The sequence below is a fragment of the Lutjanus erythropterus genome, chromosome 19 (assembly GCF_056507025.1).
Source record: "Lutjanus erythropterus isolate fLutEry1 chromosome 19, fLutEry1.hap2, whole genome shotgun sequence".
Taxonomy (NCBI): Eukaryota; Metazoa; Chordata; class Actinopteri; order Lutjaniformes; family Lutjanidae; genus Lutjanus; species Lutjanus erythropterus.
In genome coordinates, this window is record NC_139335.1 from 16,361,741 (window position 1) to 16,389,701 (window position 27,961).

Genomic DNA, 27,961 nt, shown 5'->3' on the forward strand with positions numbered 1-27,961 from the left:
GCCCTGGTGAATATCTTTGTCCTTGTTGAAACATGCTGTGGATGTGTCCTTACACTGCCTGTGGCTCCTTGAATTTGCCCATACGTTGGATATGATACATTAGGTCTCCGCCATTGATGTACTCCATCACAAAGTACAGCCGATCCTAGAAAAAAAAAAGAAAAGGATGTTATTGCCCAAAGAGCAGCTCTAAATAGATTCAACACAAAGAAAAGGACATCATGTGCACACCACAAAACAAGCGGTGCATTACATAAAAAGCATGCGGATATAATGCATCTTATCTAATCATCTACAGCCATATTCCCATGGTTATAGACTTATATCTCAAAAGAGACATTAAAATGCCTGATGTGGCCTATTCTTTTGGCATAATGGCTGCGGCCAGCTCATATACCTGCATTATACGTCAGGGAGCTTTGATCAGTAAATGTAGTTTAATATTAAAGACTTCTTGAGTCACCCTGTCTACACACAGAGTTGACGTCATACTGGAGACTTCGTATTCATGGGTGGTCTCCGCTCAGTATCAATTTTCTCTGCAGAGAGCTGGCAAAAGAGTGTGAATAAATGTAAGGCAAATAGAGATGTGGTGGTGGAAAGGCAAACACACAAGAAAACACACACACACACACACACACACACACACACACACACACACACACACACACACACACACACACTCATGCCAAGGTTATTATAGTTTACTAAAACTATGAAACTTCAGAAAGAAAGAGTGTACTTACAAAAGTAACCAAAATAACATAAAAATATACAGGAAATGTCTTAAGTCCTTGTCAGTTTGGTCAAATTTGTCAACATAATAAACATGAGATGCATATGTTTGTTGAGATTGGGACGGAATTTTAAAAAAATGTATTAATTAATTAATTGATCAAAGTATTTACACACCACAGTCTGGAAGCAGGAGTGCAGCTGCGTGAGGAAAGGCGGTTTGTCTCTCTGGGCCAGGACCCTCTTCTCCACCATCGTACATTCAACATCATCATCCTGGATCACCACGTCTTTCTTCAGGATCTTGATAGCATACAGCTCCTCCGTTGACTTCATCTCTGCCAGCATTACCTGCAGTTGACAAAGACAACACAGGTCAAAGGTCGCAACGAAACAAATACGAAAACAAATGCATTCTTTGGCTGCCTTATTTAAGGCGCTAAAATGATTAATAATAATGGCTCTCACCTTGCCGAAGCTGCCCTTCCCCAGCAGGGCCAGGAAGTTGAAGTCGCTCAGTCGGACCCGGTCCATGTTACCTGAAGGCAGGCTGAACCGCCGGTGGTCTGACGGTGTGATCACTTTCTTACCTTGGCCCAGCTTGGCTTTCTGTGGCATTAAAGTAAAAAAGCATGTTAAAGATTTTAATTTGGTTGTGTGTTTCTTGCATGAGATCTCATGTACATACAAACCCCAATTCCAAAAAAAGTTAGGACGCTGTGTAAAACACAAACTTTTACACTTTGCTTCATGTAGATAAAAACTCATTCTGAATTTGATGCCTGCAACACGTTCCAAAAAGTCGTGATGGGGGCAACAAAAGAAAGTTGTGAAGGTGACATTCACGAGCAAAGATGAGGCAATGTTCACCACTGACACCTAATGAGTGTTGTTAAAAGAAAAGGTGATGTATCACAGTGGTAAACATGCTCCTGTCCAAACTTTTTAGGAACATGCTGCAGGCATCAAATTCAGAATGAGCGTATATTTACAAAAAACAGTAAAGTTCATCAGTATGAACATTAAACATCTTCTCTGTACTGTAATCAATTGAATATAGATCAGAAAATATTTGAAGTCATTACATTCTGTTTTTATTTTTGTTTTACACAACGTCACACATTTTTCGGGATTGGGGTTTGTAGTTTAATAATAACACAAATATAGCAAATAATAATAATAATAATAATAATAATAATAATAATAATAATAATAATAATAATAATAATAAATCAAACATGAGTATGAAGCTGTTTGCACAGCTCTGTTTTGTGTTTTTAACAACCTGACTGTATTATTTTCAAGATAAGTAATATGCAGGAAGCCTCCCCCTCTTGTGTGACTTTAAGAGAAGACATAGTGAGCTGTCACAGAAGCAGGACTTAATCACAGGTTGTAGCAAACCAACGTGACGACGCTGGAAGTGAGTTCGCCAGCTACTAATTACAGTGGGATTGTGTGTCATTCTGCAGCTTTTCTGGCAGATTTCTATCAGTAAAAATTGATAAACCACACTTTAAAATGTAATAAATATATCTCTCTAAATGGATTCATGAAGTGAAGTGTATTTATTAGATGATTAATTAGGAATAATGTCGATTGTAGCACAAAGGAAAGCACAATATTAACAAAAGTTATCTTATCTCTATTCTGCATGCTTGGCCATTACATTATAATATATGATAAAGTCCTTAACTGTTTAGTTATTATGTTATCATACTCTTGTCAGCTGCATATTTGACGTCAGAATCAAATCAAACTTCTCTATTCTTTCTCTTTCTATGTAGAGAAAGCACAGGGATCTATTTTTCCACTGACATGCCAGAGACCCTCATAGTCATTCAGCAGGATCTCAAATGGTGCATTTTGGGAAATTGTGAGGTGGGCAGTCAGCGGGGTGGAGGGGTGGGGGGTGCCAGCGTCGCAAGGTTCCCTGTCGTCATAATGACTGGCCTGCCAAGCGCGTTTGAACAAAAAGGGCAATTAGGAGCCTGCCAGCTCCCATCATGGCTCCAGTGGTTGTCTGTTTCTGTCAGATAGAGCAGAGAAAACAGGCGACCGGTGGGGCACCGAGAGGCTGTTGCCAGGCCAACCGTTTCTCAATGCGGTAATACACTCAACGTGATAACTGCCACATATTTGACTCAGGTTAAGTGGCTCTACATGCACACCTGTTTGGGTTAATTAAGAGCAGAATAATGCAAACATTAACTAGGTGTGTCAGTTGTTGTCACAGAGAAGATACTCTGGCAGAGAGTGGTTCTCATCTTGACCCCTGGCACCTGTGGCTCTCTATGCTGTCAAGTACAGTAATTCATTGCAGTTCATTTTTCACCCGGCAGCCCAGGTGTAATCAAGTCCCAGAGGATTATAAATTAGCAGAACTCAGATCAGACATATTAGATGTTCCATAACAAAGTGCCAAATACATCAATAAGTGCCATCTTTCTTTCTAAGGATGCTGTTGGAACGGCCTGAAAAGTGAAGCCAATGTGTAAGAGCTTCAACTTGCATATTTTGGCCAGAAGGGGGCGACTCAACTGGTTGCAAAAAAGTCGGATTGAATGAAAGTCTATTAAAAAATGACCATACTTTATTACCTCAGAAAACAATATTCTAATAAGTTTATGTTCTCAGTCTTTAGTTTTAACTCCGCTTGGATACAGCATGATGTTCATTTAGTAAATTAGACGATAAAGCAGGGTATGTTTTAGGCCCTAAAACATCCTCTCCTACTGATATTGCAAGTGATAAATGATTATAGAAGGTATTGCATGTAATACGAGGTCCATTATATGGGGGCATTTTGTGATGATGGGTAATTTAAACATTGCTCAGTGTAAGACAAAATCAAATCTCCACCCTTGATTAGAAAGGTGGACGATACAACTGTTCAGCTTAATTCAAAGCACCTAAAGCTGCATGCACTTTCTGTCAGAATGTGTCTTTCCTTTTAAATTTATATGCATTTTTTAATATGCATGTTTATAATAATATCTGTAAATCATTAAAATGACTTTTAAGCAGTTTAGAGTTTGTGTTTCAATTATTTTGAAATTTTATTTTAGTTGTAGAATGTAAATTGTATATAAAATTAATACAATTAATGTAATATAATTTAAATGACATCAATATTAATTTTTGCCCCTCATAGGAAAGAATTTGGGCACCTCTGCTAATTTTTGTTTTTTTCTTGTGAAATGCTGGATACCTCTTTACACCTGCTGAAACCTTTAAATTTTTTGGTTTTACTGCTAATACCTCATGCTCACATTTTTAGGGCTCACATGGCAAAAACATCTATATTTTTGTGCCTGTCAACACTATGAATGAAAACATAAACATTTAGACATTGAATGTCATCACATCACTGCTGTTGTTTTTTTTTAATCATTTAATATCTTGTAAACATCTGAATAATGTGGTGATCCTGCACATCACTCTGACCAGAGCAGCAGAGGCATCGAGAGGTTTAATTTTCAAAATACAGTACAACATGGACAACTTGTATAAAAATGAGACGACAACAGTTCACAAAAAAAATACATATCCCTGTTTCAACAAACAAAAGTTGAATATTTATGTCAAAGTGGTCACACAAAGTTATATTCAAACACATACACTACAGCCAGTCATATAATAGAGAAAACACTGCCACCATGTGGAGAGATTTGGCATGCACACCAATGCCTAAGTGTGCACCCATTCATACTGTGCATTAAGTGAGTGTCCATCCATGCTTCATGTCCTAACAGCCTTCTATAGTCCACACCAAAGGTAGACTAGTAGAGGACAGGTGGACTGTGGACCACACTGTCAGCCAATGAGGAGCAGGTATGATGCTCTCTTGGCTAATGACAGTGCACTGATAGTGGTAAGGAACATATTTACTAACAACAACGCTGTCTGGTGTTGGTGTGTTAGACAGGGAGTACATATAACAACACTTTTATTCTCATTTTGGTTGCATTTTATTTCACAATACACAAATAAGTTGTAAATAATAATATGTTCTTTATTAGACACTTTATAAGACCCTTAATAGACTTTATCAAAGGGTAACTAGGGACACATTACACCAGAACTGTACTGTAAAATAAAGTGAAACCACATATCTGCTACTTCTAGACCGATGCTTACTTCTTTGATCAAATCACATTATCTGCCTACAGTGTTAAAAATAAGTCTGTGCAGACAAAATATTTCTTTACCTCTATAATTGTGGCCTTTTGGTCGACCTGGTTCACATATTTTTTAAATGCAGAAATAACAGATTTGTGATTTCACTTTAGTTTACTGTACAGTTCTGTTGTCCAAAATTAACATTGCATTTTCAGTTTTCGTATAATTTGATACAAAGTGCAGCTTGTTACAGCTGGGTGCGTTGTGTTTAATTAGGGCCGCTCTGTTTGTATACTGTTGTTACATCTTATTAGTGTACTGTAGAAAATAAAGCGCAACCCTCATTTTATATGCAGATTAATGGCAGAAATCTTGGCTGTTAATGCTTTTGAGGCTTCAGTTTCAAAGAGGATGATGCTCTTGTTTATGCTGGAGAACACCAGCTGCGCTGTAAAGCCAAATGCAAATGCAGCAAATGTCAGACTTTGCTGATCTGACCTTTTACCGCAGGTGCTGCAAAATCCTCAGAATTTATGACTGAATTGTTCCTTTATATTAAAATGATATGTAGTCCCTTGTGTGAGACAGAAAGAAGGAGGAAGTTAGCAGATGAGAAATAAAAGCATGTTAATTTAGGGTTTGTATAACGGCAAGCAAATTGGGCTGGTTCAACTATATGCTGTTGAGAGCCTTTGTTAGTAAATCAGATTAATTTGTGGAAGCCCAGCAGAGATCCACAAACAATCCTAACACAGTCAGTAAAGTGAGTGTGATGCAAGCTGGCAGCGAGAGAAATAGAGACGGAGCAGGCAGAAGAGCTACCTTGAGATAGTGGATATTTAACTGGCAGGCCTAGAAGAAAGAAGAAACTCACTTATTAGTGCGGTCAAAGGTTCATTAGCTGGTGTGTGCATGTGAGTCTTTGCTGGGGAAAAGAAAGTGACTACACACACGAGCACACACGTGGACTGACGAATCATTATTTCTAGATCTGTTTAATCTGTCAGCAAACATTAAAAAACAACCAAAGGCTTGACTAGAGAACAGTATGAATCCTCTTCTGTCACATCTGGCTGCAACTCTGCAGTTCGCCTCCCCAGTTTCCACGGCAACTGCACAGTTGTGTGAAGACGCTAGCCTCGGAGGAAAGTCAAGGTCAGCGTTGTACAGTGTGGAGAGAAATGGAAAAATTAAAAACAACGAGCCTGAGTGTCTTGAGAACTGCTGTAAGGAGGTGACATTTACACTCAGTATTAAAACCCTGTGCTGTATCCACACACGGAGCTGGAGTTTAATAAAACCACCCTCACTCTCTCCCATCTTCTGCTTCTCAGTTAAATCCAGTTAAATCCCAGTTTGTGCACTTGTTCACACTGCCATGTTTAATATAGCAGCTGCCTTCTACCTGCATGTTAATATTGCAGAGGTGAGGACATTATGAGTTTTATTTTAAGATGTTTTAAAGTGTCACTGTGATGGAAATCCCACTGATTGAAACTTGCAATAAACAGACAGGCCACTAGAGAGCGACAGTTAGTTGCATATCAGTGTTTTTACAGGATTTGGCTCTGCTTCACTACAAATCATCTGTACAATACTGCCAAACATTTTCAAAGCAAACAATAGTGTTTTAGGATTTTTTTAAAAGTGTTTTTCATTCAGGCATCTTCATTCATGTCCTCAAAACAGTCTCAAAACTTGCTTGAAGGAAAATCTTTCACAATAAACATCATATTCACTTTTGTTTAGGTCAATGTTACAAACCCAAATTCCAAAAAATTGGGATGTTGTGTAAAATATAAATAAAAACAATGCAATTATTTGCCAATACCTTTCAACCTATATTCAACTGAATACAGAAACAAGACAATTAATGCTCAAACTGATTAACTTTCTTGATTTTTGTAAATATATACACTTATTCTGACTGTGATGTCTTCATAATGTTCCAAAAAAGTTATGTCAGGACTGTGATACATCACCTTTTCTTTTAACAACACTCTTTTACTACAAAGTCCTGCTGTTGTAACACACGCATAATGTGTCTGGGCAAGGTCTTGCTGAGATAAACAGGGAGAAAAAAGACACTGTCCAGAGGACAGCATATGCTGCTCTAAAACCTGTTTGTACCTTTCAGCGTCACTGGGGCCTCCACAGTTGTGACAGTTAACCATGCCATGGGCACTAACACATCTCCAAACCATGACAGACGCTGACTTTTTGAACTCTGAGCCCAGCAACAATCTGGATGGTCCGTCTCCTATTTAGCCCGGAGGACATTTAGATTTTTAAAATGTGGACTTTACAAAAGACCATCTCAACTGGGCTCAGGCAGTGTTTATGGATGTTGTTTATATATGACTTCCATTTTGCATGGTAGAGTCATAATTTGCATTTGTACGTGCAGCTGACTGTGTTTACTGATAACAGTTTTACAAAGTGTCCCTGAGCCCAGGTACAGTAGTATCTTTTACACAATTATTATGGTTTTAAATGAAATGCTGCCTGACAGTCGAAACTCATAGACATTAGATGTTTGTTTTCAGCCTTGCCCCTTATGTGAAGAGATTTCTTCAGAATTATTGCACTTTTTTTATTGACATTTTATACAGGGTAACAACTTTTTTGGAATTAGGGTTTGTACATTATTATTTCACATTATTTCATATTAATAAAAGCAATCATGATGTTCACTGTGCAATCTATCAGGAAAGAAAAAGGGAGCAGTTGATAATATATAACGTAAGGTATACTGTAAATGATAAAACATGCAAACAGACTAAAGTGGTCCAGGAAGCATGACTGATAGACCCAGAATAATTTTAAGGAAAAATAACACAAAATAGGTAAAATGAATCAAAAGATGACATATTAAACAGCAGGAAACATCTTTGCATAAAACAGTCGACAAAGTTTTCCAGTGTTTCCCTGGTTTAATGAAAACATGGGGAGAATTAGATGACAAAATTGTGTTGTGTTGTTTAAGTCTTGACCGCTTATAACTCGCACTGTTGCTGTAGCAGTTACACAAATTAGAAACAACACAATAAACAGCTTTACATCACAGTCCAATGAGAGCAAGGAAACAGCTGAATCATTAAAGCTGTTCTTTCAACAACAACATAAACCCTTTCTCTGCTTTATTTACACTGTCTACATGATTTCTTTTTGTATCTTTTTCTCTCTAATGTGTTTACTAAGTCATGTAAACAACCCCAGTGGTGCAGAAGAGTACAGTTTTTAAGGCCATGTTGGCTTGCAGATTTAACTTAATCAGATCTCTCAATACACTCAACAAAAATAACACTTTTGTTTTCACTCCCCTTTTTTAAAGTAAGACTAAGACTAAGATCTAAGACTTTTTCTTTGCACACAACAGGTTTATTTCCCTCAAGTTTGAGCATAAATTTGCTATAAATCCGTGTCAGTGAGGACTTCACCTTTGCCAAGATAATCCATCCACCTGACAGGTGTGGCATATAAAGATGCTGATTATTGCACAGGTTTTCCTCGAACTGGTCACAATAAAAGGCCACTCTTAAATGTGCAGTTTCATCACACAGCACGACGCCACAGATTTCACAAGTTTTGAGGGAGAATGCAATTGGAATGATGATGGCAGGACTGTCTGCCAGTGAATTAAATGTTTGGTTTGCTAGTGCCAGCGCTGTAAACAGTGTGGAGGTGGGGTTATGGTATTTTAAAGATGTATTTTATTGGTGGCGATTTGAGCGCACAGCAATACCGTGATGAGATTCTGATTGATGCCCACTGTCGTGTCATCCGTTTCCCACAACTGCCTCATGTTGCATGGATCTGTTTACAGTTCCTGGGGCCTCATTTATAAAAACGTTCTTAGATTTTTCTTGAACTCAGTCTTAAGATCATTTCCAATAAATTCATAAAAGATACTGAGCATTAAAAACCTTACTATACAGGTTATAAGAAGCGTGCATGGAAGAGACCCATCTCGCACAAACAGTGGTGGGTCCTCAAGAGGTTAGCGTACATACCATCAGTTATATCAGAAGTGGAGAGTATTTCTTCCTTTAAAGAAGAGCAAAGAAAGGCACTGAAGGCTTTTCTCAATGAAAAGAGAGTTTGATCTGATTGGTTGAAGTTACTCCGTGTTACATGTGACAGACAGATGGTTCATCCAATCACCTGCAAAGTGTTTTTTGAAAGTGCCTGCCCTTTTCCAAACAGTTTCTAAGGATGACATGATGATCTGGCGTGTCAGGTTAAAATTAACTTAAAATTGGCAACAGTCAAAATTAGATCGTGGCAATGGTTAAAGATAAATTGAAGCCAAGCAACACTTATTATTCATTGGATTAAATAGTGGCGTGAAAACAAAAGCAAACATGTAGCGTGGCAGTGTGCCACTATAAATTCTGTACCCCTTTAACTGATAATTCCTGTCACATTTTTCATAAAGCTAATACAAAATTTTCCACAGGTTTTAACACATATGCATCCCCAGCTGCAATATCCCAACATAACCAGCAGGAAAATGGATTCAGTCAAATCTAGACTTTGCTTACAGATTAGATAATTTCCACAACAAAGTAAGGTTTTATAAAAAACAATTATACATGGTTACCTGGGTAACACGTACTTAATATCAAGTGTGATCATGAGTACGCTTTATAAATGAGGCTGAAGCTGAAAACATCCCAGTTCTTGCATGGCCTGCACACACATGTCACCCACTGAGCATGTTTGTGATGCTCTGGATTGATGTGTACCACAGTCCCAGTCATGTGAGATCCACAGTTCAGTGCCAAATAAATGTTTGTTTTTTTTCAAGGCAAAACTGCACATTTCAGAATGACCTTTTACTGTGACCAGCCCGAGGCACACCTGTGCAATCATCTTCATCAGTTTGAGAGAAAAAGCCTTTTGTGTTCACAAAATGACTAAAATCTTTTATTTCAAGTTGTGAGACCAAAATTTTGACCTCATGTTTTTGTTGAGTGTAACTTGAGGTTGTAAGTTTCAGGTCGGGTTTTTTGAAAAGTAGTCTGCCCTTTATTGCTTTGGAACCACTGGATGTTGTTCATGGCCGTTTCCCTTGACAGAGGTGATGATTATGAATTATTATCTGCGTCGCTTGATTCCCTTTGTCAACTATGAGTTTGTACTGTATGTGTATATATGGGATTTTCCTTTAAAACCAAGAATATTCACTTTTAATTCCAGGAGAATGTGATCTGCCTCTCTGACACGCGGGGTGAAAAGCACAAGTGGAAACAGGCACGAGGTTACCATGGTGACAGGAGAAAGGAGCGTGATGGAGAAAACCCACTTACGCTTTTATCGAATGTTATAAACTTCTCAACCTCCCTCCCTGTCCTCACCTCAAACTTCTGTCGGAGCTCCAGGTTGACGTCGTCCACCTCGGGGATGGGAACGTTGTAATACTCTCCCTCTTCCTGGTTCAGCAACTTGAACCTGGGAGAGAAAAAAAAGATGGAAAGTGAATATAATTTTTAAGTGACTTTCCTTTTAGCCTTTCATTCATGCATCTGTACCTCTGTCCACTCACACTGCAGTAAAACTTTGCATTTCTGCACTGCTTCAGTCTTTAAGTGTTTGCAGGTCTGCTCTCTGTCAACAGTGACTCTGCTTTCTCTCTAATTTACTCATCCTCTCATCCTCATGTCTAATGACCTGGACCATACAGCGCGAAACGCAGACAAACACACGTAGACGCACTGTTTCCGAGCTGCCAGTGCCAGCAAACGTGCAGGTTTTTCCTGGAGCTTCGAAAACTGTGCTCGCAGCGGCACTCAATCAGGCTCGGTTTAGGCTAGGGGGCGGCAGGTATGTTAACATGGAAGAGTGACTGTAACATCTCTTTGAGCGTGTGTTTATCAGTGTGAGACTGAGCAGGCAGACAAAGACAGAGAGGTGAGGAAATGACGCCAGCAGGTGCTGTTTGTCAGAGTGAATGGAGTTGAATGGAGCGGCAGTGTTTACGTCTGTTGTACGCACAATGTGCTGCTCTTTCAGTGGCCAGCGCAGTATCATGTTAACATCTTGGTGGACTGCTATGACAAATGTAAGCAAGCAGACTCTTTCTCTATATGCAAAATTAAACTTTGCTCTTGAAAACCATTATTTAAGTGCTGTAAAAAGTTTGTTTAAAAAACTTCTTTGGTAAATCTAAAGAATCAGTTGGCAGCTGTGTTGCAGTAAAATAATTTGACCTTCAAACATTTAAAGCTACATTTTGTAACTTCAATAAAAAATACTTTATCCTGACAGTACATGAGACAGATCATTTTAAAAAATCAGCTTCCTCTGGCTCCTCCTGACGCTTCTGATGGCATTTGCAAGAATCCGCTGCGCCTGAACGAAAACAACCAATCAGGGTTCAAAACAGGTAGTTGACTACTGTCACTGTATCAGCAAAAGTTATTTTTGTAGAAGTTACCAACTGTAGCTTTCAGGACCTTTGCATAAATGTGAGGAGACACCATCACTGAGCTGCATTTATAGAGTGATAAGAAGTGATCTCACTGATCTCTGACTGTTAGGTTTAGTTTCTGGAAACAACTGTGAAAATATACAGGTAAAGACTCTGAAACACTTCATTGTTGCCATAAACAGAAGGGAAAGATGACTGACCATCCACAGTTGGGAGCTTTGATCAGCTCGGACACTCCAAACGACATGGAGCCCATGAAGTCATTCCGGGTGGTTCGGTCCCAATCCCACACCTCAATGGACAGACGACGGTCCTTATCTGACGCTTTCAGCTTACTGAATGTGTACACAAAGGGGGGAAAAGCGGCAATATGTGATGACAGAGGTTCTTACTTGGTTTTCTTGGATTGTTACTTTTTTTTAATAAATAAACATACAGTATACACACAAACACTCACAAGGTGAAGGATTCATTCCAGCATGGGTTGAGAGACGAACGGATGGTCCTGGTCTTCTGTTTGGTCTCATTCTTTGGGTCGGGGGTGAGCTTGAGTTTGACATAAGGGTCTGATAAACCATTTGGATCCATGGGAATCAGGTTCCTGGCTTCACCCACTACGAGAAGGAAGAGGGAGAGAAAATGTTAATGTGTGTGCGCGTGCGTGTCTGTATGTATGCGTGTTTGAGCCCTGAGCCAGATTCATGACTCCACTCTGACTCAAGGGTTAAAACGGACAGTGTGAGTCACTGCAAGTTACTCCGAGGGGCAGACAGCTAATGATCTGAGCTTCTGCCTCAGAAAAATTGTTTCTCTCTACTATAAATGTGGATCAATCTCACACAAGTTTGACTCATTTCAAGTTGATTTTTAAATCAAGCTAGCAAAAAAACAAATCAAACTGAAAATGTACTTCAGACGGGCAGCAGTGAATCTGGGTACAAAATTGCCCTATTTTTTTTTTTTTTTCCAGTATTTGACAGGTACTGGCCAAATTTGTAGTCTTATTTACTTATTCTATAAATGGCTTCATAATAGTTTTGAAGTTTTTTGAAGTATGGGCATTGAAAAAGGTATACTTTAAATATTGTTTTTTGTATTTCAGTACTACTGTTGAATCAAAAAGGATGCCCAGCCTTCGTCAGCAGTAATTAAAATGTCTATGCAAAACATGCAAAACCACAGAGACACATCTGTCCTGTCTGCAGTCCAGACCTGTCTCTCACTGACAGTGTATCGTGTATTATGATTTGCAAAATACGACAACAGAGACAACAGACTGCTGAGCACCTGAAGTCGAATATCAATCAAGACTGAGAAAGAATTTCACTTCGAAAACGTCAAAAATTAGTGTCCTTCCCAAACAGTTACTGAAGGTTATTCAAAGAAAAGGTGATGCATAATAGTGGTAAACATGAGTGTATATTTACAAAAAACAGGATTTGTATGTATGTATGTATGTATGGAAGTAACTGTATTTTTAATGTATTTTATTTATTTATTTATTATTTTAGCTTTCTTTTGTTTTATTTATAGATAGATAGATAGATAGATAGATAGATAGATAGATAGATAGATAGATAGATAGATAGATAGATAGATAGATAGATAGATAGATAGATAGATAGATAGGTAGAGGAAGACACAGAGTCAGTGTCAGTGTTTCCGTCCTCAGGCGCTCAGCTAATGGTTCATCAAATCAGACACCACACACTCTGAAAACAGGTGCTGCGAAGCAAAACATACTCTGAAAATTCCCTTGAAGTTGACAGTGTGAAACACCACCAACTGGAGAATAACACTGGTGGGTGTGAGGCCGCACGCAAATGTAAAATCAACAAAAACAAGAAATACTACTCGCCTAAAAGTCTGTCTCACACATTCTGTTGTAAAACAAGTAAATGAGGCAGGTGATAATAAAGCGACCGTCTCGTCAGTGGAGGCAGGGAGCAGGTTTCTTGCAGCGTACTCTCTTACTGTCACACAGACACACGGTTAGGTAATAGGTGAGCAGATAATGTGAGGGAGGCGTGACGTTTTCCTGTGTGATAACTGACAAGTGGGAAAAAAAGGAGTGCTGTTACATAGCAACAGGAGTAAGGGGACGGGGTGGCGTGAGCATGCCACCTTCACCATGGCGACAATATCTACTGTAAGTGGCCAATGGGCCGACTCCAGCACTGCCCCACTTAGCAACACCATGTGAACAAACACACAATAAATGTCAACTATAGGTCAGTCACATACATGAATGAATTAGCCAATAAATAATAGATAAAGAAAGAACAACAGGCTAAATAACAGAGAAAATAAATCATTCTGACAGTGAAGACACGAACACGCGCGGATGACAAAACTACAACAGACGGAGAGCAGAAACAGGATCACACTGATCCTCTAAAATGGTGTTTACAGGCTCCAACCTCCCCACTCTGCATATTTAAATGCAATCAGACACAGTGCAGGAGGAAAGGCTGTAATCTGAGTGTTTCCGAGAGTCAGTGTGAACTTTCACACAAGGACACTGAGATTCCTCATTAAAACAGTGGTAATGTATTTTCACTCCAAAGCCTAAATATTCCAGGGCTGAATACAAAGCGTACGGAAAACATTAGAAAAGGTAATGTCATTTAGAGCCACCGCGGCTCATTTAGTCCTGTGTTTGATTAGATTTATGTGACATTTAGCTGTTTTTCATCGCTGGATGTGACAGTAATGTTTGTATGGCAACATGCTCTTAGGGGATTAAGAGGAAAAACACACAAGCAGACTGAAATGATGATGACAGAGAAACAAAGACGAATAAAGGTTTAAGTTTATCGTATTAGAGCTAAATGACAAGTGTGAATATTTGTCCTCTATCATATTAAATTGATCATCATCAACATGTTAGTACTGGTTTCAGTATCGGCCCCAAAAATCCAGCATCAGTCGGGCTCTTGTGTCAACGGGCTTTGGAAAAATCTCACGGTGTAATGTGACGGGTCATGTGTACGTGTACGTGTTTGTGACCAGCAGGGCTTCAGCTAGTCCACAGCTCATCTCGCATATGACTTGACACGTCAGCCCAAAGGTTTTTATGCACAGTTATGGCTGTAGGCTCAAGGATCTCTCATGGTGGCAGTATATAGTAAATGGCAGTATTTCACAATGTTTTAGAAACCTTAAAAACATATATAAAACCTTTATATAACTTATATAACTAACAACTGCTGACTCCTCTTAAAGGGTCATGAATGTAAATCATGAACAACTGCTTGATTTACATTGCTAGCAGTGTTGGGGAGTAACTAGTTATATGTAAATACATTATAAATGATAGGGCTGTAAGAAAATATCAGTCCACTCGAGTATTATGATATTAGGTTTTGTGATACTGAATTGATTCTTGTGATATCATAATATATGCTCTGATTGCATAAAAAGTAAACTTTTAACTTGTTTTATTTTTTTATGCATATGGTGGTGTGTTCTTTATAATATGAGAGTTATAGTATCACAATATATTGAATCATAACCCTTGTATCATGATACGTTTCATATCGCCATACTCTTGCCAATACACAGCCTTGAAGAATGTAGAACAACAACCTAAATGTAAAAGTAATCTGTTACAGTTACTAATGAAAAATGTTAGTGATTACAAAGGGGGTTCTGAATATTTTTGGGGGGTTGCCTGGCAGAGAGCTGCACAAATACTGTACAAAATAAATAAATAAATTGTTTCTTCTGAAGGGAGAAAAAAACAAGCTCTAAATCTTCATTTTTATTACTGTGTGCAGAAAGAAGCAAAAAGAAGAGAAAGCAGGGATGCAAAATAGACTTGTGACAGAAACATGAATGAAAATTTTGGTATTATACTTTAAATTTAGTTCAAATAAACTAATTCTTGATTAAAAAGAAAATCACAGGATCACAAAGAAGGACAACAAGTTGGTGATATCATGATATCTCTTGTCAGTTTTCTCCTGCTCTTCCAGTTTCATGCAGTAGAGAGCAGTGCAGGTCTCTCAGTGTCAGAAGCTTTTACCTTGTTCATGAATGTGTTGCTTCAACCTCAGAGTTCACTCCTTATCCAATATAAATTCTCTGCTACAGTAATCCCCCTCCCTGTCTTTTTGTCTCTGTCATTCTGTCTCTCACTCAGCCACAGACCCACACACACACACACACACACACACACACACACACACACACACACACACACACACACACAGATACTGTTACACAAATTCACATACACACACACGTAAAAAAAAAAAAAAAATACGAGGAGCAGAAGGAAAATCTCAGCATCCCACGTTCTCATCTAAATCCTCCCCTCTGCTGGCTGTGGCAGCGTTAAAGGCATCAGTCACCTCCATGGCAACGCTGGCGCCAAACAACGCTAAAGCAACTTCGGCAAGCCTGTAAACACACTAATGAGGCAAACACACGCGCACACATGCAGATAAACAAACATGCAGAAAAATAAATGACAATGCATGTGGGCAGTGATCACAAAGTGTGTTTGAAAGTTACATACAAAGTAAATGAATTTGCGCACACACACACAATGAAACATCATCAGCAGCAGTGATCAAGGACCATCTCTGCTGTCTGTTGTTGCTTAGATACAACAGAGCTGCTTGCCTTCTGTATCCTCCCCTCCCCTCGGTCCTTATGAGGTAGTTACCAATAAAATTAGAGTGTGTGTGTTTGTCTTTATCACTTGTTTGGGGTGAAACAGACATGATAAAGACAGAAAAAGCAGATCATGTGTCTGTCTGTTAACTCAGTTAGAGACTTGAACAATCCACTTTCACTGAGACGAGGATGCTGTTTACATTATGCATCAAAGAGGAAAGCAAACCCATCAGCATGCATCCATTCTGCTACTGTCTTGCAACCATCCTGCACCAAAGCACACTGAGGTGAAATGTTTTGCTTTTACCAAGGTAAAAGAAGAAAATGCATCTCATTAAAAGAACCATTTACACCTACTGTAACACCAACCACTAACATTTGCTTCACATAAATCCAGTTAGCAAGCCAACCTGTCACTAGTAAAATATGAAGCTGGTGTCTGAGATGCTGTGTGGGTAGAAACATCTCAGCCCCATATTAAGTTTATGGCAGTTTATCTCAAGTTTGAGTGTGAAGAGTGAACAGCTATCCTTCTTAACAAAGTACATTTAAATGTACTTTATTACTGCTATTAATGTAAATGTGCATATGTGCATAACAAAGGAAGGAACAGCTGGAGAAACAATTTATAAAACTAACAACAAAGGTCATAAAACATTATATTAAGGTATTGAGGTAATCCAAAAGTAATGGAAAGAAATCATTTTCACTTTAATATTGTGGATTACATTACTGACAGCATTTTTAAAGGTAATTAGTAACTGTATCAGAGAACACTTTTAAAGTAACCCTCCTGCCTCTGATAATGTCTCTGAAGTGTTGCGTGCTACCAGGAAAACTGAAGATAGATTCAGCTGGAGTCTGCACATGATCATCTCCCGTTTCCTCTGATATATTGTTGAGTTTCTTTGGGAGCGTAAACACACCGTGAAACAGACAAAGAAGATGAAACACACATCCGTGCAAACATTATCCTCTGTATCTGAACTGAATGTCTGCTTAATAAAAATATGCCACAGCTAAAAATGACATCTCATTTGGATCCCGGGGTGGGTGCGTGCGGGGCTGCAGTGGGCCGACAGTGTAATCTCCCGAAAAGGCTTTGAAATTCAAATGTGGTGTTGCATAACAATGCCATGTGCAACCAATGAATGCCTGATAATCTGGGGGGAAAGATGCATGGCCAAACAGGGGCTGGATGGATCCCTGCAGTGCACTGCCAGGGATCTGAATGCATACGTCACACACACACACACACATACAGTGGGGGGGGGGGGCAAAATGACCTTACGATTTCTATTTCTGTGTGTGGTCGTTTTAAGGAGGCGCAATTAGGAAAGCCAACAAAGTGCCGGGTTTTAGAGGGAAATGATACTCTTCAGTGAGACTTGAGTGCGTCAGTTTTTTTTAAAGTCTCCCCTAAAACAAAATTCATTGAGTAGTAGCAGCAGTGTTTTATTCAGTGAGAAAAGGTTCGAGGGAATTATTGAAAGGATAATGAGATCTGCTAAGTCCACAGCCAGGAGCATGATAATTTACAGTAACAATACACAGTATGCAGTTTATCAAAACAAAAGCCTTTCCTTTAGCTGAGGTTTAAGGGTAACACTTTATTTAAGCCTTTCAAGAGTCAAAAATAAAAGAACAGTGTGTTTAACTGCTCAAACGCACACTGAGCTACAAATGTTAGCACACAGCGACCAGATCTCCAGGTTTCTCCGGGGCGGTCCTGCTTTGAAGCTGGGTGTCCCGAGTCCTGACAATATCTCTACAACACTAAAAACACTAAAATGTCCCAGTTTTCAACATCCACTACAAAACTGTCCTGGTTTTCGCCATAATTTAACAGGCCTGGTTCTATGCACGCATGGCACCCTCAGTTTGATATTTTGCACCCTCAGGTTAATACTTCGCACCCTCAGTTTGATATTTTTGCACCCTCAAGGTGGTAGGTCTTAAGCACATGGACTGTGCGTCTCCATGGCCACCTTCTATCTTGGTTCATGTATGTGCAGCAGCATAATGTGCAAAAAGGCCGGGTGAAAGTGAACATAGATCAGATGCAAGTCACCTGACTTTCGTTTTGCGAGTCGCGTCAGTGATCTCACATGATGAATAGAATGGCATGTAGATATTATATCTGCAAACATGGTCTTAATCTAAACTTAACCAAGCAGCTATGTGCTTAAACCTAACCAAACTGTGACTGTTTCATGGCGTTAACCACATTTTAAAACAAGGCTTTCTGGCTGCATCAGATACAGCCACCACATGGTACGCTGTGGTTCAGCATCAGACGGTGAGGAGTGGTGACAAATCGTCAGTATGTATAGTAAACATAAACAATGTATTTCATATTCAGGGGGAAATACCCTGCTTAACCTGCTGCCACTGAGATCCAACCCCAGATGGGAAGCGGAAGATGGATGGCTGGATGGATGATGTAATCATTATAAATGCCACATGTGATTAAAATAAACAGTTACTGATGTATATGATAAAAATCACAGACAGGCACACATACAGTTAGTGAGATCTTAATATTTACTAAAAGGCTCTCACAATAAAAAGCCTAATATCCAAGCATTTATTTGTACGACAGGCCTGATGGTGCTGAGTTGTGTCACTGGAGGAAAAAAATGTATTCTTGTTGAACTGTGCTTTAAACCTGAGGCGAGGATGTCAGCAGTAGGAAATCTCACCCTGAGTAAACCGCTGTGTGCTCACTTTGGCCTGATCCTCAAATGCCCTGTGTGTGTGTGTGTGTGTGTGTGTGTGTGTGTGTGTGTGTGTGTGTGTGTGTGTGTGTGTGTGTGTGTGTGTGTGTGTATGTGTGTGTGTGTGTGTGCAGGCAGGTCATGGTGGGACATTTGCATGTTCACCTTTTCTTAAAAACTCCAAAATAAACTTCTAATCATGTCCACCGGTTATTTATGTCACGTTTGCTCTAAGACACGACAATGGGGGAGAGAGGAAAGAAAGGATGACGAAGCTGAATCAGTGGGGAAAAAGGACAAGAAAGGATGGAGTAAAATTAAACATTTCAAGCAAGGTACACTCTCACCCCTTATTAAGGTTCCATGTTGACCCCGTTCAGGGCGTTCTACATAGAACCAAACATAAAGGGTCATACCTAGAGCCATCTGTGAGTGGTCCCACCGAGAACCTCCTATGAGAGGTCTGACAGTGAAACCCTCTATGGTGCAATGATTCGACCCAGAACCCTCACTGGGCCATTTTCCACCAAATAAGTTGGTTTGAACCCGTTCTGTTCAAGATACTTGAAACCTTGGTGCTATGAGTGGAACCACTCTAATCAAGGATGTCATCAACAGAAAGCGCTGAGAACGCAAGTAAGATGAGTTCAGTGAGGGTGTTCTAGATACATCTGCATTTAAAAATACCATTTGAACTGTGGATGTTTGAATATTTGAGGGTGAAGATCTTTTAACACCCATCCTTAAAAAAGTCCCTTCTTCCAAAAAGGGTTCTTAGTGGAACCCTTAGTCTTACAAAGAACCCTTGATGAACACTTCCTTCAAAAGGAACCATTTTGGAACCCTTGTCCAGAGTGTATGAGAAGAAGAAAGAAATGAGATGTTCGAGACAGAAGGAAAAGGAAAAGTCACTTAAGTGAGTTTCAGCTGGTTGAAAACGAGAGGATGGTAGAAAAAAAAAAAGACAGAGGCTGACGTCTTACTGAAGAAGGAGAGGAAGGCAGAAAAATGACACCTGAATGAACAGGAGCTCAGCAGGTACAGATGTGAAACCGGATGACGAGAGCTGGGGGCGACACATGCTGAGGTGTCGAAGGAACAGGTAGGAGAAGACAGCAGAAAATGTGAACATTGGAAGAAGGGATGGGCAGGAAATAAAGAGGGAAAAGATGAGGGACAGGAGGTTCATGGAGAGACAGAGAGAGAGACCAGGAGATGTGTCTGTTTTTCTTTGCCGGAAAGATTTAATCAAGTTCACATCAGTGCAGTGAACCACAAAGGCCCGCTGCTTGTCTGTAGGAGCCAGAGGGGAGCCAGAGAACAAGCTGAGGCTTCACTGTTCAGACCGCTGCCATTAGAGAGGTCGAAAAAAAAAAAAACATCTTAAACACTGCAGAACATACACTTCCTCTGCCTCCTCTCCCTCCTGCATTGTTCCTTGTATTGATCTTTCTCTTTCTTCCTCATGCATGCTGTCCTTCACAGTCCACGCTTTGTCTCAACTCGTCCATCATTTTCATTTATCTCCGCCTTTCTATTCTTTTAATCTCACTCTGAGAGTATCAGTCACATTAAGTAAAATTCAAAACCAGTACCTCATTCCACAAATCATGACCCAGTTACTCAAGTTTTCTTTCTAGTAGAAAAACAGTAGTTCTGGTAGGTTCTACTGCAGAAGGTAAGTGGTTCCTACATGAAGAGGATGTTCCACATGACAGTGTTCAGTAACCGCGTCATGATTTTTGGAAAGAAAATGTATTTTTGGTACACTACATACATTAGATTATTATGTCATAAGACCATCAAGTAAAGTGGCATATTTTGGACTTGCCATGAAAATGTAATTAAGCTTTATTACCCAGTCAAATGCTTTTATAATGGTGTCATTAATAATTTATTGACTTAAACTGAAGATACAGCATTTGGACTTGGTCATAAAGATGGATTGATTCAGTTTCACCGCTCTCACTAGCATTGTTTAAAAGAGCAGGCAGCTGTTTTCAGCAGAAAAAGCTTTGTATGATAAAGGGCTGGGCATCAGTACCCAGATACAGACCCAAGCATTCCTCGATAAAAGTCGAACATGGTGTTTTTCAGAACGTGGTGTTCAGAATGCAGAGATACCACCAAACATAAAATGATTATACTACCCGCCTAAATGTATACAATGAAGAATTACCTCAGGAATGCTTTCATTCACATGATGGGTATCAAATGAAGTACTTTAATGGTTTCTGCTTCACTTTAAGGGTATTGTAATTTCTGAATGATACCCAGCCCCATATGATACCTGCATGGCACCAGACGGACAATGTTGGCAACCAGCTGGGGAACATAGTAGAGCTTTTAGCGGCTAAAGAGTTTCTCTCAGGGATTGATGGAGACCAAAAAGGGAGCAAACTGTGACTTCCATTCGTCAGGTGGACATAAAACAAAAATAATTAATCTTTAAAGTTGTTTATCCAGCAAAAATGCCAAATAATAACTGGTCCCAGCTTCTCAACTACAAGCATTTGCAGTTTTTCTCTGTTTTTTCTTTTCTTTTTTCCCAGTGTAAATTTAGTTGTTCGTCACACAAATAATTTGAGCATGTCATCCTCGGCTATAGTAAACTGTGATACAATTTTGACATTTTTTGGCTAAACATCTCAGTGATTAACCAGAAAAAAATACTTGTTGCAGCTCTGATAATGACAGCCAGAGCAGCCGTATGATGAAGGGAAAACAGACACAGAAGTCCAGAATTGTTTTTTTAAATACCAGACACCACATATGCCAGTAGCAGGTGCTGCAGAGCGGCCTGTTGTACACGTTCACTTGAAGTCGACACAGCGTTAAGCAGCAGCAACACTTTCATAAACACCGGGGCACTGGTGGGTGTTTTGGTGTTTGCACGCATAAAATAAAGAGAAAGCACATCAGTTTAACCTGGCAACAGTCGTCTCTCCCACTCTCTCTGTGAATGTGAGCCAGTTCACTCGTGTCCATTCAGCCTAATGTGAAAAGAGGTAGCCATGTCAAAGAGATCACCACTGTTGATGATGTGCCTCATTTCCTCGCTCTCGCTCACGGTGGTCGTCACATCACAGACCTTGTTCAGCAGTAAAACACACGAGAGAGCTGGATGTCCTGTACAGTAGAGCAAATAAAAAGATGGCGACATAATAATACCGAAAAGCAATTCAAGCAGAGCAAACAAATCATGTAAGACTACTGCGAATACTTCTGCCTCTCCTTCTGTATTTCTGTCCACCATAAACAAACAAACACATTTTTATGAAGGCAGTATATTTCAAAGTCAATCATATCTGCTGCTCTGTCCCTGCTGTAGCTGCAGGTTATTCCTGTCTGATCCCTGCTGAGTTAAAAACACTTTATTGGCCTCAGCACTCATATTCCCTGACCACCACTGTCTCGCCATGCCATGTCTGTTCGTGTGTGTGTGTATGTGTGTGTGTGTGTGTGTGACAGACAGAGAGGTTGTGGAAGTGACCCAGCAGTCATTTCTCTCCCTGCCAAAGGGGTTTTAACACCCGAGAGTCGTCCACTCCAGGTGCTGCTTTTGAGTGACAGGATAATTTGGAGGTGATGAGAATACACACGCGTATGCACACACACACACACACACACACACACACACACACACACACACACACACACACACACATGCACACACACACAGGGGTTATAAAGGCAGTCAAAACTTAATTAATTCTGCTGACACAGATGCACACTGCATTGTTTTTAGAGTTCTCTGTAAGCATCTTCATTTCCTGTGAAGTTACAGTTTGATTTCAGTTTTAATTTGGTTCCAGAAGGGTTTTCCTTGAAGGACTGAGGTTCCCAGAGCCCATTTTTGAAGAAAGGGTTTCAAGTCCTCTGTAGAACCTCTCAATGGGGATTCTGGGTTGAAACCTTCAGAAATCGTATGACACTTTATGTTGGGTTCTAGGTAGGTTCCATTAAGAAATCTTTTCATCCAAAGGATCCATTCTGAAAGAGAGAGTTCTTCAAGGATTGTTGAGATCCTTAAAGAACTTTTTCATCAAGGGTTTGTTCTTGGTAGAACCCCCTTGGTCAAGCTCTAAAACCCTTGGGATATAAAAGGGTTCTCAGCAGAAGTTCATGGCTGTCTTCTTGTTAGCATCCTTAAAATGTGGACAGGTTCTTTATAGAATCCTCAGGGAGGATAAAAATGTTTTATGTAGAACCTCTTAGTGAGTGTTCTGGTAGAACCTTTCGCAGATGGTTTTCTAGGTAGAACTCTGAAAGGGCTCTAAGTTAACCTTTAGAAAAGGTTCGGCCTTGGGTTCTCCTATGAGGACAAGCCGAAGAACCCCTTATGGTTCTAGTTAGCATCTTTATTTCTAAGAGTGCACATGGGACGTCTGTGTTGAGGTAAATAACATGTCCAGTACAGTAAAGGTGCAGGTTGAGACAGGATGCTCAGACGTCCCCTCAGTGTCTCCCGAGCGAATGAGAGCACATGAGACGAGTGTCTGCAGGCAGAATCAACACATTTTTCTGAATAGTTCATTAACACAAGTCTGAGCCACTCATAGTACCAGACAGATATAATTATGAATAAACCCAGAGATTTCCTTCAATGGTCTGAAAATCAGCCTCTCACAGTCACATCGGGGAGCCTCTTGCTCACGTCACTCTGAGACTGAGCAGCCTGAAGTGCTGCATAACACGAATCTACACACCGGCTGAGAATAGAACCAACCTGTGACGTGTAGCCTGTCCAAGTTGACCTCGATCTTGAGGAAGAGGCGACCCCGGCGCTCCGTGTGGTCTGTCCCACACAAGCTTGGCACGTTGACCACACACTGCTTGTGCACGTTCATGTCGCAGGCTGGAGAGAAACAGAAAACAGAGTGTGGTGTTTATCTGTAGAGGACCTCCTCATGTTAACAGTGAAATGTACCTCTTTTCTTACTGCATTTGAGGGACAATCATGCATGTAAAAGGAGGACAGGTAAGGACATAGTATAGGAACAAATCTCCCAAAAAGGCTTTAGTTTTTGACATATCCCTACCCGAGGTAAAACAAACCACAACCATGTTTTTTTCTTAACATTTATAACTTGTAAATGGATGGTTGTCTAAAAATATTTTACTGCAAAATCAGTTTTGGTTGATGTTTGGATCCTCTCCAAAATAGTGAAAATTCACCCCTCTAAATAACAGGACACTGGTAGAGTTGGAAACAAGAAGAAAACCAAAATGTAACCAAAACGGAGGTAGAAGCCAAACTCACCAATGTATTATTTTCATGCCCAGTAACATTTTTCAGTGCACACTCCGTGTGGGCTCAGGCCAGTATTACTTGTCAGAGCACTTCAGCCACTTTCTCAACAATTTGATAAATATATTTTTAGAAATTTACAAGTAGCGGCACTTAAGCAAAAAAGCTGGTTGAAACCAGAGGGAACACAGCTAAGCAAATGGATGGACACAACCAATGAAATCTATAAAATGGAGCAAATAAATGACAGGATTAGGAATCTAACTAACATTTGTGTGTGAGATGGAATAAATATTGGATTTGAATATTATTATTCCCTGAGCCAAACCCATTCTACTTTGCTTTAATTCTATTTCACTCTATTTTCTTTTTCCGTTAATCATATTTCTTAACCAAATTACTAATACAGTTAATGTTGCCATAATTGTTTTGCCATTATTTTGATTGCTATTTGTTGGGATGCTGGGATTACGGGATGCGATGGGGTGGGAGGGATCCAAAAGATTTTTTTTAAAGGGAGTAACTTTTGCTGCTTGTGGAGGTACTTGAGAGAAATCATATAATGAAGGTGATTTAGTGCTGACAGTGAAGATACGTGGAGCATATCTTCACTCACAGCAGCTTCATTCTTGCTGTTTGAGGAACACAAAAAAGATCAAATGTGGGCTTCGCAGCAGCTGCGGGCTAATACGACCCTATTGTGAATTACACTACTGATATTGTATTATTCATCATGGCCGATGATATATTGTACAGTCATTCTGAAACATGTCTCAGAGCGTGTTTGTTTCTGAGCCGCAGCCAATTTACCAACCTAGGAGACCTCTGGAGCTCTGTCAGATCTGAGAGCCAAAGAAATGTGATGAATCGCTTTCAGCAGGTTTGTGGAAAAAATCTGATTGAAATCCAAAATGTTTGCAGTTTGATAAAAATTTTTCCTTATCATCGCAATATGACCATGTGTGATAAATACGTTGCATATTATAACTTTAAAATGTAGAAAGTTTCTTTTACTCCCAAACCCGTCGTAGATTATGTATCTTCACACGTTTGTTCCCCCTTTTTAAAACTTTACTGCCCATGCACACATCAATATTTGTTTATTTAAATATGTATCGCAAGTCATAATCACAATATGCTATCACACATCGCAGATTCTCATTCTATCACCATCTGTCCAGGGTTTTAAACGTACTATATTCTGCCACTAGGAGTCTTTCTCACATTCAAACAATGACAAAAGACGTAGTTTGATGATGTTCTGACGTAGCGTGGATCATTTAAGTTATCTTCACTCTTAAACAACCACCATGGCTGACGACAATCTATTTGTGTGACTCAGGCAGAAATGGATGAGGTAATATTAAAGTTTTATTCACGTTATGGTTAACCACCTTGGCCAAATTCCTTCTTCACAACAACTAGCAACTAGCTAACAACGGCTAACAGGAAACAGTTACCTTGAATTAATTACTGATTTCTCTGTTGGAAACATTACAGATAATGTAAGTACAAAACTCAACAAAGTGAAACATGCTTAGCATTTTTAGACATTTTAATGCAGAAATGTTACATATCATAGCTTTAACTTTCTAGAGTGCCAGGACTGAATCAGTGGCGCCTTGACTCACTTAATGTTTTCCGCTCTGACCCACAAACAGATGCATGCAAGGCTGCACACCCAGAGTGGCAAAGAGATTTGTTTTGGAGATGATTCAGACCAAACATGTCTATTTTAGATGAGCAAACGCTGTAATCAAAATAGCCACTGCTGTTCTCAGAGGTGCCGTGCAGCACTTGCACATCAATAAGTAATCACCACATTAACTTAGATATGATATAATCAGCGTAAGCAGATGAGGTCAGCATCCAGAGGACGAGCAGCCTCATGGCGTCCCAGGAGGTTTCATGCTGTAGGAAATGAGCTGGATTACGGTACAAAAGGGAGGAGAGTGAGTTACTTGGGATGGGCATTAATGGAAGCAGTGAAATAACGAGAGGAAACTATGGGTGCTCCTCAGTAAAGGGATGGGATGATGGGAAGTGTGGGTTCAATTTTGATAAACATTACCCCTTAAAGGGATAGTTCAGAATATTTGAAGTGTGGGTGCATATGATACTTATCGACAGTCAGTGTATTATCTACAGAGGATGGCGGTCAGCATGATCCACAGTTTGAAGATGCAGCAGGAGTACAAAGCTAAGCAAAATACAGGGTCAGCAACAAAATATATTTTAGCCAACTAAATAGGCTACACCTAAAAAAAAAATCAATCAGTTCAGGTGCACGCTATGTTTAGAATATTTTCACTGCTTTACTTTGTCACCAGACAACCTTTTTTCGGACGGGAAACCACTATCACCAGACAAATATCATTCTCTCTCTAGCTCATCTGAACTCCAGTGCCAAAATCAGTCATTTTAACTTGCAGGACAATTGTTGAAGTTGCTCAAGAGTTGTTGAGAAGAATCAATATCAGTTTAAGTGGACACAATGTTTAGAATATTTTTACCGCTATTTCACCACAAAATATCGCTCTCTACAAGCCAACCAGACTCCTTTGGCAAAATTGGTCATTTTACCCAACAGAACACAGGAGTTTCTGGTCTACTACTGCTTTGATTGGCTAGTTTGTTTGTTCTATTGTGAGACATCTGCGTTTTAAAAGGTTAGTTTGGATATGTTAGTTTGGATATTTTGCTTCTGACTCTCTCCACAGCTCTACATTGTATAACTGACACCTTCTGGTCAGTTGGTCCAGGGCCAGCTAAAGGCATGGATGAGTGGCCTTACTCCCTCATTTTCTGCTTTGAAGTAACAAATTAACAAATGAATAAATAAAGTACTCAAATTATTTTTTGCCCTGACATGTGCTGCACTAAGAAATGATGCACATTACAGACAGTCCACATCTGAATTACAACAATTAATCTAGGTGACCATTACATTAATCTGTGTTTATTTTGATAATTGATTAATCAGTTTTAGTCATTTTTTAAGAAAAGAAATTATCTGATATCAGCTTCTTCAATGTGAACATTTTCTGGTTTCTTCTAACAGTAAAAATATCTTTGGGTTGTGGACAAATTAAGACTTTTGAGGACGCCGTCTGGTGTTTTGGGAAACACTGATTGACATTTTTTGACCCTTTTCTAAGATTTTATGGACCAAACAACTAATCAATTCATGGAGAAAATGGTTGACAGATCAATCAATAATGAAAATAATCATTACAGGGAAGACTTGAAAAATAGGTTCAAACATGCAGCACATAAACATACGTCCTGGTTATAACTAGACTCAATCTGAACTTGCAACAGCTGATGCAACAGACTGCAGCAGTTGTTTGTGCTGCCATTGACCACCATCTACTGTAACACACTTCAGTTAATCCAGATTGTACCTTTAGCGTTACTGGAATAAGAAAGAGGCTTTAAATAGCCTTTAATTGTAAAATGTATTTGGTCTCTCACACAAATCCACACACACACGCACACGCACACACACACACACACACACACACACACACACACACACACACACACACACACAGTTTGACAAAGCCAAACAGATGAGAGACCAGAGGGGAGTGAGGACATTTGTTCTCCCTCGTTTCCTCCTCTGTCCCTTACTGCCCTCTAACTTTCTTTCTAACCTCCTCCTCCTTTCCTGCCCTTTGTATTTTCCGTCCTCATCCTCCCTCTCTCTGTCCTCCTCCATCCAACCGTCCATCTTTCTCCCCCTTCCTCCCTCCACTGGCAGACCTGTCAGGCTGACATGCTGGGAGGAGACAAGGAGAAACGGGAGACAGGGGAAGCGGCTCGTAATGGCGATGGCCTCCCCGCATCAATTTGTTCTGGTGTGCTCCCATTACCATCTGCGATGAGGCCACCACCAGAGACCCACAGATGGATGGACAGAGTAAGAGGAGGAGAGAGGGAGAGAGGGTGATGGATGGAGACGATAAGGAGGAGGTACAGTGAGAGATACAACAGCGGAGGGACATGTGGAGGAAAAACAGGGGGACGGATGTGTGGGAGTGAAGAGAGAAAAGTGGGAAAGCAATGAGGGAAGAAGGA

The 27,961-nt window shown here is 39.9% G+C and overlaps 1 protein-coding gene across 2 annotated transcripts in view; it reads right to left on the bottom strand.

The window, feature by feature from the left end:
- The window catches only part of prkcab (protein kinase C, alpha, b), a 132,064-nt gene that overhangs the window by 13,004 nt on the left and 91,099 nt on the right, over positions 1–27,961 (bottom strand). The window contains exons 5-12 of one of the 2 annotated variants that reach the window (XM_084743487.1): positions 23,360–23,488; positions 11,748–11,904; positions 11,491–11,625; positions 10,218–10,311; positions 5,680–5,709; positions 1,204–1,344; positions 913–1,086; positions 54–145 (exon numbers count right to left, since the gene is read on the bottom strand). In XM_084743487.1, the coding sequence (XP_084599613.1) occupies positions 54–145; positions 913–1,086; positions 1,204–1,344; positions 5,680–5,709; positions 10,218–10,311; positions 11,491–11,625; positions 11,748–11,904; positions 23,360–23,488 (952 nt within the window). The remainder of the gene's footprint in view (positions 1–53; positions 146–912; positions 1,087–1,203; positions 1,345–5,679; positions 5,710–10,217; positions 10,312–11,490; positions 11,626–11,747; positions 11,905–23,359; positions 23,489–27,961) is intronic. The other variant, XM_084743486.1, reaches the window with a different exon arrangement.